The sequence below is a fragment of the Musa acuminata genome, chromosome BXJ1-1 (genome assembly GCF_036884655.1).
Source record: "Musa acuminata AAA Group cultivar baxijiao chromosome BXJ1-1, Cavendish_Baxijiao_AAA, whole genome shotgun sequence".
Taxonomy (NCBI): Eukaryota; Viridiplantae; Streptophyta; class Magnoliopsida; order Zingiberales; family Musaceae; genus Musa; species Musa acuminata.
The window spans coordinates 7,497,059-7,509,071 of NC_088327.1; the positions used below are offsets into that span (position 1 = coordinate 7,497,059).

At 39.6% G+C, this 12,013-nt stretch overlaps 2 protein-coding genes across 2 annotated transcripts; one reads left to right on the forward strand and one right to left on the reverse strand.

Annotated features, from left to right (window-relative positions):
• Positions 1-632: 632 nt before the first annotated feature.
• Positions 633-6,755, reverse strand: LOC103989207 (zinc finger protein WIP2-like). The gene is made up of 6 exons (XM_065159099.1): positions 3,717-6,755; positions 3,433-3,591; positions 2,986-3,360; positions 2,659-2,900; positions 1,493-2,005; positions 633-1,306 (listed from the first exon to the last, which is right to left on the reverse strand). Exons 5-6 carry the CDS (start codon positions 1,988-1,990, stop codon positions 854-856), a joined length of 951 nt encoding a protein of 316 aa, XP_065015171.1. The 5' UTR covers positions 1,991-2,005; positions 2,659-2,900; positions 2,986-3,360; positions 3,433-3,591; positions 3,717-6,755; the 3' UTR covers positions 633-853.
• Positions 6,756-7,427: 672 nt separating this feature from the next.
• LOC103984000 (ras-related protein RGP1-like) lies at positions 7,428-10,870 on the forward strand. The gene is made up of 2 exons (XM_009401392.3): positions 7,428-7,938; positions 10,287-10,870. The coding sequence occupies exons 1-2, from the start codon at positions 7,700-7,702 to the stop codon at positions 10,732-10,734; spliced, it is 687 nt and encodes a 228-aa protein (XP_009399667.1). The 5' UTR covers positions 7,428-7,699; the 3' UTR covers positions 10,735-10,870.
• The last annotated feature ends 1,143 nt before the right edge of the window (positions 10,871-12,013 follow it).

Below are 12,013 nucleotides of genomic sequence, written 5' to 3' on the forward strand. Positions count from 1 at the left end.
ACTTTAGTCCTTTCATTATACTCAATACAAAATCGATGGTATGATAAGATGACTGATGTATCAATTTTGTTTGACCTAAATCATTAATCAAAATATTTAAACTAAGATTGATAATAATATATTCATAGTTCTACTTAGTCTAAATCACTATTAAAATATTTAAACTAAGATTGATAATAATATACTCATCAAACTAATTAATTAAAGTATACTCTTATGTTTTTGTTAGATATTTGAAGAGATTCGAGGGAAGGGGATCTTCCAACATAAAAATAAACCATTCTTCCGTAGCTATCTGATCAAGTATAGTGTTTTACAGCTACAGAAATAACATCCTGAGCAAGTCACACAACTTGCTTTATTCTGTGAAGTACGGAGCAATAATGGCTAATTAATTGTCGAGATCAAAGTGAGGACACAAAGAAGAGAAAGAGCGGGTGAGTCATTTTTTAATGGGTTTCTTAGGTGCATACTGGCACCGCTGTACATTCCATGGATACTTTGTGCTTGATATGCTCTCTCAGGAAGCCTCTTTTGACTGGTCGCTCTCTCTCTCTATGTGAAGACCTTCAATGTCAAGAATAACTCTCTCTCTCTCTCTCTCTTCCTAACAGCAAACTAATCATTCGATCTGAATAATTCATGGTTTATGTTCCATCCATGAACCGACGTACATATCCAACATGCAAAAGCACGAAAGCATCACATCCACCGAACAAAAAGCTGAGTGAGTGCAGAGGATGGGAACGTGATGCAGTTAGCTGAGGATTAATACTATCAGACTATGATCTCAGCTCTGCAGAAGAACAAGAACATAAAAAGGGATGGATTTGGGACTCTATCATCTCCTTCCCTACTGCTGCTGCTGCTGAACCTGATGACTATGTTGCTCGATCTCAGATGACGGCTCGTCCTCCTCCACGTCTAAGCGGTGGAGACCATGGGCCGCGTGCCCGTGCCCGAACGCCTTGATATGGTCCTTGAGAGATCGCTTGTGCTTGAAGTCGGAGCCGCAGGTGCAGCGCCACAGCTTGCCACAGTTCTTCTCGTGGGTGCGCCAGTCGCCGCGGACAGCCAAGGCCTTGCCGCACTTGCGGCACACGAATGGCTTGATCCCGTGCTTCCGCTTGTAGTGAGTCTGTAGAGTCCGGAAGTCCTTGAGCGGCTTGGCTCGCGGGTGGTCGACGTTGTTCCTGCACCCCGGCGCGCAGCAGTAGCACGGCAGCCGCAGCATCGCCGTGGGCTGCGCCCCCCTCAGCGACTCCGGTCCCTTCCGGTACTGCGACCCGTGCCCCCACATATGCATCTGCACGAACGTACGTACAAGCAAGCATGCACCACAGGTACAAAGGATAAGAAGTACTGCTGAACTCAGCCTCACAATAGCATCCGTATCCCAACAATGTTTGAAGCAGGCACAAGTAAACCTTGGAACTCGACGAGAAGAAGCATGTTTGAAGCAGAAAAGACGGATGGAGGAGAGGCTCTCTACCTGCATGTTGTTGTATCTGTTGAAGGTCTTGCAGCAAACAGGACAAGAGAAGTGGGTAGGGCCAATGAGGATCTGAGAGGGGGTGGGAATCCAATATTGGCCTCTGGTGAGCTTGCCTACGCTAGAGAGAGCAAAAGGATTACCATCACCACCACCTCCTCCTTTTTGGCACTCCTTGTCTTCACTCACTGAAGTAGAAGAGACCCTGGAGATGAGATCGGCTTCGCTGGGGCTCGGGAGACCTATGCGGAGTGCCACACTCACAACTTGCTCCACATTCTCTCCGCCATTTGACCGCTTGCTCTTGTAATCGCCTTCCTCGAAGGCACTGCAGGAAGTCTGCTGCTGCTGCTGCAGATGGTAGCGGTGGTGGTGGTGCTTCTTAGGACTGAGGCTGAGAAGGGGAAGGGCTTCTCTGAGAGGAGTGAGTGGTGATGATTGGAACCGAGTGGTATAGCTGGTGAAGGCAAACGAGTTTCCTTTGAAGGCGTCTGCCATTGATGGAGCCTGGACCTGTGAAGGAATTACTTGGCATTTATACATACACACAGAGAGAAAAACAATTGAAAGCCTGATAGGTATGGATAAGAGAGAACGAGGCCTGAGTGACAGAGATGAAATGAACAGATCATCACAGCAAAGAGGAAAATGAACTTGCCTGGCAATGGATCCATGCATGTGCATGCATCCTTCCAATGCCAACAAATTATTATAGCACGAGCAGTAGTCGTAGTGACATGTCAAAGGCATATGTGGACAAGGAACAGGTCCCTCACCATGAATTAGAGAGGTCCATGAACAGTGGCGGCCTGCCAAACATGCCCTAGAATCTAGTGCTTTTTTAGACGGCCACTAATAAATGCAAATACTTCCAATGTTTTCTAGGGCTACAGGATCCAGAGAAGCATATTAAACTTGTAGGGCACCATGCACAACCGACAATTGGTGTTCGAGGTATAAACAAGCAGCAACGACATTAAATTAGTCCAGAAGTGAGGAAGGGATGGGGAGCTTGTCATATAGTAGTTTCACTGCAATAAAAGCTGAGAGAGAGTCATGTGATGCTTGAGGGGGATCAAAGCTATGATAAGGTACCCTACATCTTAGTAGTAAATGAAGGAGATAAAGCAAATGCATGGGGTGGTTGGAGTCATAAGAACACATACTAGGGAACACAGAGCTGCCACCTTTGACCTACGATGGGTAGGTAAACCAATGTCGGTGGAATAGTGGTGTTGAAGCAAGGTGGCATGCCGTCTCCTTCAATTCCATTGAAGTGTGGATGGCCATTTGAATGACTGCAGTTGCTGTACTAGCTAATTATCCAGCTTTAATCTGCTCAGAAGCAAGGTCCTTATTATTGATCATCCCCTTTGTTGAGTAGCTGAGAGTGGAACGAGCTGACTTCCTGCATAATATAATTTAAATGAAGTCTCAATTAGTCTTGGAAAAGCAAGATAAAAAAACAGCTAAAACATCATATTGCTGCCTACTTGCTTGTTTATTCTGGTACTTGGTGAAGAATAAAACCTTCTTGTAGTGCTTAAAAACCTGACGTCTACATTGATCACTACAGAGCTTCAGCCAAAACTGGAAGTTGGACATTTGGATTAGAGGGGAAAAAGATAAAAATCCCACAGGAAATCTGCCCACAATTAAAGGCATGAATGATATTAACATCCATATTCTTTTAACTCGATGCTTTTTTTTTGAACTCAAAGCATTCTGTACACGTTTGAACACAACCCACAGGCCAAGTCTAGGCAACAAGTTCCTGAGGTCCACCATATGTAATTCTTTGTTCTTTGTTTTGAAACAAAAAGGTGGAAATTATTGACATGGAGCACAATATGTTATCCCTGCAAGAACTGCAGCAACAAAAGGATGAATAAACAGCAACAAGGTGTCGGAAGTGATAAGTAAATCGTTCTCATACTTACATTCATATGTAGACCCTTCTTGTTCCATATTGCTAATTGAATGCACCGAAGACCTAGAAAGTAAGAGGCTTTGATTATGCAACCAGCCGGTTGCTTCATGATAGCCACCAACCAACGTCATGTCTTAGATCCAACAGGTTCCATGTTGCAGAGTGGTCCCTTGGTTTCAATAATAGAGGAGGTGTAAGAAGAGAGCTAGTTTACGGAGTTACCACAAATTATAAGAATCACTTACTGGAATAACAACGTAAATACATGAGAAACAAATTATAAGAGTCACTTACTGGAATGACAATGTAAAGACATGAGGAATGAAAAAGGAATACATCTGAAGACTGAATTCACACGTCCAATGAATCACACGTGGGCTATCACCAAACTGAGAACCTTGAGAAATTGTGCGATGATGGACTGACAAACACTATTCATTTGACTGTCAACTTTAGCTGTATTAAGCAAGACGCCAGTTTATGATAAATTCCTCCAGAAAATCAAATACACCGTATTCCGATTGGCACATATTTTCTCTTGTTAATCAATAATCTGCCATTCTCATTAAATCAGGGACAGCAAGCAAGGGAACACAACTAAGAAAATGAATCATCAAATAAGCCCTCCTTGCATTTTAATGGTGCCTCATAAGAGCATGTGTAATTGGATGAGCTTTCACTATCAGATTAAATGAACCACCTGTTTGAGAGACCATGAAGCTGAAGAGTCATTATTGGAGATCGCAGCATTCTTCTTCATTTGCGTAACCATCACGATCATCAGAAACCAAAGGAGAAGCACCAAGGGGTCTAACAAACTGCCTAGCACACGGCTAAGAGCATTGGGTTGCAAGCAAGGTTGTTATACCTCTGAGCTGCAATAGGTAGAGGCCTAGCTGAAGTGTAAGCAGAAAGTGATCTGTGATAAATATGCCATCTATACCAGATATGCTGATGCCTTGAAAGTCATTGCACCGACAACCCAACCTAAAAGCTACTGAGGTTGGGCAAGTAAACATATGTGCATAAAATAACAATAACAGAAAAAGGATGATTACAACCACGAGGCATATGTCATAACATACACTGGTAAAAATTCATGGCTAATGTAAATCACAAGAAAAAGAATATGTAAATAAATATATATACATATACATATCAAAAACGAAGAAGAGATGGCTGAAATCCATTAGAAAAATTATTCCAAAAGTGTTCCACCATTATCTAAAGCATTACCTACTGTTTCCTTGAGTAATTATGACCATCAGATGGAAAACGAAAAAATAGTCCCTTGTTACGAAATAGATTGGCCCGTAACTGGATGATGCTATACATAGTTGCACATGGAAGAACTTGTTTAATCTCTATAAAGCAATTGGACAATTCTACTGCCAAGAATCTCATTCACTACCCTTTTCTGCCCTGAGTTGAAAGTTTTTGTTCTTCAAATAACACATAGAACAAGACAAAAGGAACTTGAAACTTAAAAATGAAGGCCCCATATGTACAAACATTATACAAATTTAGGATGATGTATCATTCCTTCCAACAAGAATGGTAACCAGTCAATGTGTTGATTAACAGGGAAGCAACTGAAGGAAAAATTCAGGGTACTAAATATACCAGTACTTGTTAAAGGACACAGTTGGATTAGACCATCACCTTTTCAGGCCCGACACCTAACAGGGTGACAGCAAGCATATCTTACTTTATGTACCAAGTATACCAGTACATCTTAACAGCTACAGTTGGATAGATCATCAACTTTTCAGGCCTAACATCCAACAGAGAGATGGCAAACACAACCAATTCTATATCGAATATGACCAAGGTTTGTTTGGAATTTTTTTTTAGAGCAGTAGAAACTTGTATGCTTCTCTCCAGTTATCAAACAAAAATGTAATTATGAGCTTTAATATATGGCCCTATATACGCAAAATTCTTACAGTTAGCAGCCTCATTCTCCGATGATGTCAGGTGGAGATGATTAAAAATTATCCGCATAACATCAGCTGAATACAGAAAAAGAAAATAGAAAGGAAAAGATAAATTTTATTATGACTTGATCGATTTACAACAAGTTGACAAACCTAAGTTACTGAATTAACAACCACAATGTGGCAGATCTAATGGCTGAGTGCAGATCACAAGTTGGTCATGATAACTAACTTCAAAGTCGAAACTATTAGCATTTTGTGCATGTCCCAAGCAGAGAGACTCTTATTGAATGAATTTAGGAAACTGTCATGACTAACCCACTTGAATCAGTAATAATCGGATTAAGCACATCAATGTATCATTTTCAAATGAGTGTCGATCATATCATGCTTATTGGTTATAAATAGGTCAAATTCTACTACTGGATTGATTAAATTGTCAGTGAAGGGTTTTTATTTAAATTGGTTTAAATCTATCATCTATAATATAATTTGATCTAAGCCCAAAGGTTAGGTTAGGTTACACATGTATTAGGTGGGTTAGGTTCAAGTTTAGCAGTTTGGGTGGAAGTTTTGGTCTAATAAATGCATCATAACCTGACATAAACACTACCCAACAGTCTAACACGATCCAATGACATCAAATATTGCTGATGTTGGGAATTTTTTTATTTAACAACATGATCTTATAAGCTAACTCGAAGCAAGAACACAAACCATTGGCTAAATTCAACATCAAAATTGCTAGTGATCTTTTAACTAAATAACCTAGACAAGCCTTGGTGTACTTTATAAGGTCGATAAAGGAATCACTCCTGTCCTTCTACTAAAGAAGTATGATTAAACGTCACAAAGGGCTTAAGATTTGTTTGGCAAACAGACACAGTAGAGCCAGAGCCAGAATCACTTCCATAGTCCACAAACAGTAAATATTTTTAATGATTCATACTAGAATTAACATAATAAAAATAAATATACGACAAAGTTACAACAGGAAAAGAAAAAGATATCTATGAATATAATACACGAATATTTTCGTAATTCCATCTAACTTATAGGTCTCAACAGAATGAATTCCATCATGGTTGTCTGGCATTATCTAATTTCAATCGAGATAGCATGAAAATTCAGAAAAATAACATTAAATTTTTTCAAGCTAGTAGTTGCTTTCAAAGGAAATCCATGTTCTGCTTAACTATGTGTTCGCCCACATCATCAAGCCCAGGCTTGGACGAATGTGACGGCAATGACGATCGACCGGGGACAAGGGAAACTAACCGACGGAGCCGTTCACAGGCTCCGCAGAGATGGACGGAGAAGAAGGGAGGGAGCGGATCCATATGACGTCACCGTTCCTTGCGACCGTCGCCACCGTTAGGGTGTTGCGGAGCTCCGAGCCGATTCCCTGACAAGGGTGGGTCGGCCGAAGATGGAGAACCGAAATAAACCGGCGATTCGATTCCGGTCGAGGCCTTAATTTGGACGGACCGGTCCGAACCCAAGATCTATGAGATGGTTGAGCTCATCTTAGACGACACTGATGGGCCATGAGCCCAATATAAGGATAGTTAGCAATCTGCTTTCATTACCATCCCACTACTGTTTTAATCGATGTTTGATTGAGTAGAGGAGCCTAACCCATGTAGCTGCTTTGAGATTTGTGCTGAGAAAAGTCTTATATCGCTCTTTAATATCATTATAATAAATAATATAATATCTAAGATATATATATATATATATATATATATATATATAGTTAAGATTAACTATAAATCTACTTCTTTAAATCATTTTATGAAACCTAAACAATAAGATCACCAAATATAAAACAGAATCAAATACAAATAAAGAAAATAAAGCACAAAATCTTTCGAATGTAACTCTATTGTCACAGTATATATAGTATTAAAATTAGCATATGATAAAATTATTTTTATAAAATAGTAAATAGCATAAAAAAGAAAGCAGTCGCGTGCGTGGCATTCCTCCATCATGGTTCAATCACGCGGCGATCACATCATTCGCGAATCGCGACGCTCTCTCTTTCTCTCTAAACGCGCTCCATCTCTCTCTTGTCCCTCAGCCAATTCTGTTCTCTGGTTTCTTTGGCGCCCGAAGGAAGTCTGATATAGAGAGAGAGAGGGAGAGAGAGAAAGAGATAGAGTTCGGCATAGATTCATTCGTGTGACCGACGAAGTCGTCATCGTCGTCTTCTTCCCTCGGATCGATCTCGTCATTTTCTTCTTCTTATTATTCCTGGTGGCGATAATCGCCGTGGTGATTCGTTCGCCTGAGCGAGCGATCGGTCGGTCGAGTAGGATCGAGTCAGAGAGATTGAGGATGTCGTCGGGGAGTCGGAACTACTACGGGGAGTTCAACCAGAAGATCGACTACGTGTTCAAGGTGGTGCTGATCGGGGACTCGGCGGTGGGCAAGTCGCAGCTGCTCGCCCGCTTCTCCCGTAACGAGTTCAGCGTCGATTCCAAGGCCACCATCGGCGTCGAGTTCCAGACCCGCACCCTCACCATTGACAGCAAGACCATCAAGGCCCAGATCTGGGATACCGCCGGCCAAGAAAGGTGCCCTCTTCAATCAATTTCCCCTTCTCTTCCCTTCTTTTCGTTATATGGGTCATCCAACCCTGATTTTATCGATCAAAATGACGCTATTTGATCATCGTATGACAGCAACTATGTTTTCTTGATCGATATTATTGATCAACCGATCAATTCATCAATAATTGTTCGATCCTTTGGTTGGGCATCTTTTACGCATTGATTTACGTCGGATGCGAACTGCTGATCGATGATGTTTGGTTCCGCCATGTTGTGTCAACCTCGAATCTAGTTCTGACGTTGCATTTGGATCTTTCTTGGCTATGCTGTGCCTTCGCATTGTTCTTCTATGACAATGTATCAAGCATCTAATGCAATTCTCTTCTTTTTTCGCCACCCTGGTTTGGGTACTTGGCCCATTGTTGGTTATCGAAACTAGAAGACGTTCCAGCCTCTCATAGTTACTTGTTGTAGGTTTTTTATGAGATCTGACGAGAATAATGCAGTGTAAAGAGGAACAAAGGAATAAACTAGAGATCTAGATTTTTGAGACCGAAGAAAGTCAACCCTAAATGAGCCATAACAGGGCATTTGAGGATCCACAATGAAATCTATAAATCCAGATGCATACCGCTTATTTTCTTGTTAGGTTTAATAACATGGAAATAGAATTATTTTGATTGTTTGGAGTTATAGTATGCGTTAATTGAACCCCTTACTAAAGCTGTTGTATTTGGTAGAACCTTTTGCTCTTGCTGCTAAGTCGTAAATTCAATTGAAATTAAAACCATGGTGGTTCTGAAAGCTTAGAACTCTATGACATGAGGCAGAATTGTCTGATTGGATTTGTTTCACTTAGTTTCTAGTTACATAACCTATAATGTTTATGATACTGGATCTCCAATTTTTGCAATTTGGATCATTTTCCATGGTAATTCAGGGCAAAGAGTGGTGCTAATTGGATGCAAGACGTAGTTGACAGCTCCAGGATTAAGAAGAATAAGTATTTTGTGAACTTTTAGCATAATAAGCTTGACATTGTGTGTTAATTGTTGTGTTCATCCGTGCCATTTCCTACACCTGCAAGTTTTGACATTCCTATGTGCATATCATGTCATATACATGTGTTTATTGTTGTGTTCACCCGTGCCATTTCCTACATCTGCAAGTTTTGACATTTCAATGTGCATATCATGTCATATCCACGCTCCATCCCATGCTGGTGTTCATGCTTTACGGACTCTATGTCAACATTCTAATGATCACACGCTTGTCTACTTAGTTAATCTGAAAGTGAAGAATGTTTTGTTGCGGTGAATCTTTGATGAAAAATGCTTCACTCAAATACATCAATTCGCAGGATCATCCGTGTGAAAAAGGCTCCTAAATGGTGTTTTAGTAGATGTTAAGACTTCTCTGGATTAAGTTGTGGTGTATACGAGTCTTGTCCTTGTCTTGAGATATCACCTCAATTATGGCTCAAATGACACAAAGATCTACTGGAAATCAAGATCCCAAGATGGTTCCATAAGATTTGCAGATGACCCTAGTTCTTTTTTTTGGTCTTAAATTGTTTCATGCTTTTATGAAATGGTAAAGTTTAAACTTGTGTATCAAATAGTAGAAGGGAGACAATGACATGCTTTCCTGATATTATCTGTCAAAATCTGAGCATTTGCTTCTGACCTTGTTTTTCTTAATATATAACATCAGTGGCAGTTAAGACCATCTATAAAATGGTTGGATATTAGCAGGATCAACCTGTCTTCTATCAAATCGTCAAAACCAGAATATCACATTCTTTACTGTTTTTGCAGGAGGTGTAGTGAAGTTTACGTTCTTCATATTGATGAAATGTACTGGTTTTCTTTGCTTGATCTTTATGGGGCTTATTTCTCTTCAATTCTGCCATTTTGCAATAGCATTATATATATATATATATATATATATATATATATATATATATATATATATATATATATATATATATATATATATATATGTCCATGCTAGATTTTGATACTTTGTATAACAAATTTATACTGATTTAATGGATGCTCAAACAAAATAGATTCTTGACATTTGTCTTGAGTATCATGTTTGCCAAGATCTATATTTAGGTAAGAGATATGAAACAATTAATATTAGTGATAATCGGAGAGATAAAAGAAGAAAGGACTAAAAGGATTTTATCAGAAATTATAAATAAGGATTTAAATATGATTTTTATGGAACTCATTGACAGTAAAAAAATCCATGTAACTGTGACTTTGTTGTTATTGCATCTCCACTGACAAACTGGGTTGTCTTTGCTTATGGTTATACTCTCCTGGGTTCTAACGCTAGGAATGTGGGATGGTGATCTGCAACAGGTACCGAGCGGTAACAAGTGCATACTACAGAGGTGCAGTGGGCGCAATGCTGGTGTACGACATCACTAAACGCCAGTCGTTCGATCATGTGGCGAGGTGGCTGGAGGAACTGCGTGGCCATGCCGACAGGAACATCGTAATAATGCTCATCGGAAACAAGTCCGACCTGGGAAGTCTTCGCGCAGTCCCCACCGAGGACGCCAAGGAGTTCGCCCAGCGTGAGAGTCTCTTCTTCATGGAGACCTCCGCTCTTGAATCCACCAACGTGGAGAGTGCTTTCCAGACCGTGCTCACTGAGATCCATCGGATCGTCAGCAAGAAGTCCCTCGCTGCCAATGATGAGGCACAGTCTGCTGGCAACTCCAGCCTGCTCAAGGGAACCAGTATAGTAGTCCCCGGGCAGGATCCTCCAAGTGCCAACAAAGCCACATGCTGTTCCTCCTCCTGAATCGTCTACTTGCATGTTTGTGCATCTTTTGTTATTTGCTTGTCGATTGGATTCTGTGTAGGTGCTTCATGTTCTCCTCTCTACTACTGTCTTTAAAGTTCATGTTCTTGCAATGATAAAAAGATTTTGATTTTGATTTTTTTTTGCCTCTCTAGTTTTTTTTTTTGTAGACACGGCAAAAGATTTTATAGAGTCTGAAGCTTTTCACAGTTCTTGCAATGGATTGACCTCTGTGGTTTGAGTAGCAATAGATTCTCCCTCAGTTTCACAGCTCTATTCTGTCGTGCGGTGGTCAATCTGAACTATGACTCGATTGAAACTTTTCTTGCATGAAGTCCTTCTATTTTGCTCTAAGATCATATTGGATCATCTAGCAGCAGCAGTAATTGTAAATTTGACAAACCATAGGTAGCTTTGAACTCTAGCTATTTTTAGTTCCTCTTGCTTGGTGTTCTTTAGATTTTGACTTTGGTTATCTTAACCGGCTTAAAAGTAGATTAAACTAGATAACTGAGCTAGAATGATCTGTTGACAGAGTCGGATTAGATTACCCTTCTTACTTCCCCTTGCAGATATTCCACACAAATAATTATTTGATGCACTGAAGCTGCTTTTTATATTTTATTCGATCATTATATTCACCTATCTAAATCCTACTTTCCTTTTATCAAAGAAAACGGCAACACGCCCATTTAATCTCATATTAGAAACTAATAAATATTTGAATTACTTTGTAAGAACAGAATTTGATGAATGTATTATCATCAACTTAAGAGAGCATATGCATGTCATAGCGTAGAGCTATCGATACAATAGATTTTTTTTTATTTTAGATTATATTAATTCTTGATAAATATACCAAGTCCTCGGATAGGGAGGATTGTGACACTTTCATTACACCCCAAGTTGATAAAAAAAAAATTTAAAATTAATTTATAAAACCTCCATGAGTATAATATTATTAACTTAAACTTAATCATTTTAAACGATTGGCTTAGATCCAATAAATTAATAGGCCAATTAAATTACCCAATTTGGATTTGATAGAGAATTGATATTCTCAAGAACATATATATAAAAAAAAAAAAAACTTCCAAATGAACAAGGCATATGGATCAGAAATTTGTTTACCAAAACTACCACCTATGATATTTTATGGCTTTCTTTACACGGTCAAATTAGTCTGATGGGCCACAGAAATTCTAAGCTCGCTGGCAAAAGCAATTTCACCACCATTACCTACCTAGATTTCAAAATTTTATAGCACAACATCAAATAT

Bases quoted from the DNA above. Each gene is read 5' to 3' on its own strand.
- LOC103989207 (XM_065159099.1), bottom strand. From the start codon at position 1,990: ATGGCAGACGCCTTCAAAGGAAACTCGTTTGCCTTCACCAGCTATACC. The intron at 1,307-1,492 runs GTAGAGAGCCTC...ACGTTCGTGCAG, and splicing joins ACAGATACAACAACATGCAG to ATGCATATGTGGGGGCACGG.
- LOC103984000 (XM_009401392.3), top strand. From the start codon at position 7,700: ATGTCGTCGGGGAGTCGGAACTACTACGGGGAGTTCAACCAGAAGATC. The intron at 7,939-10,286 runs GTGCCCTCTTCA...GATCTGCAACAG, and splicing joins GATACCGCCGGCCAAGAAAG to GTACCGAGCGGTAACAAGTG.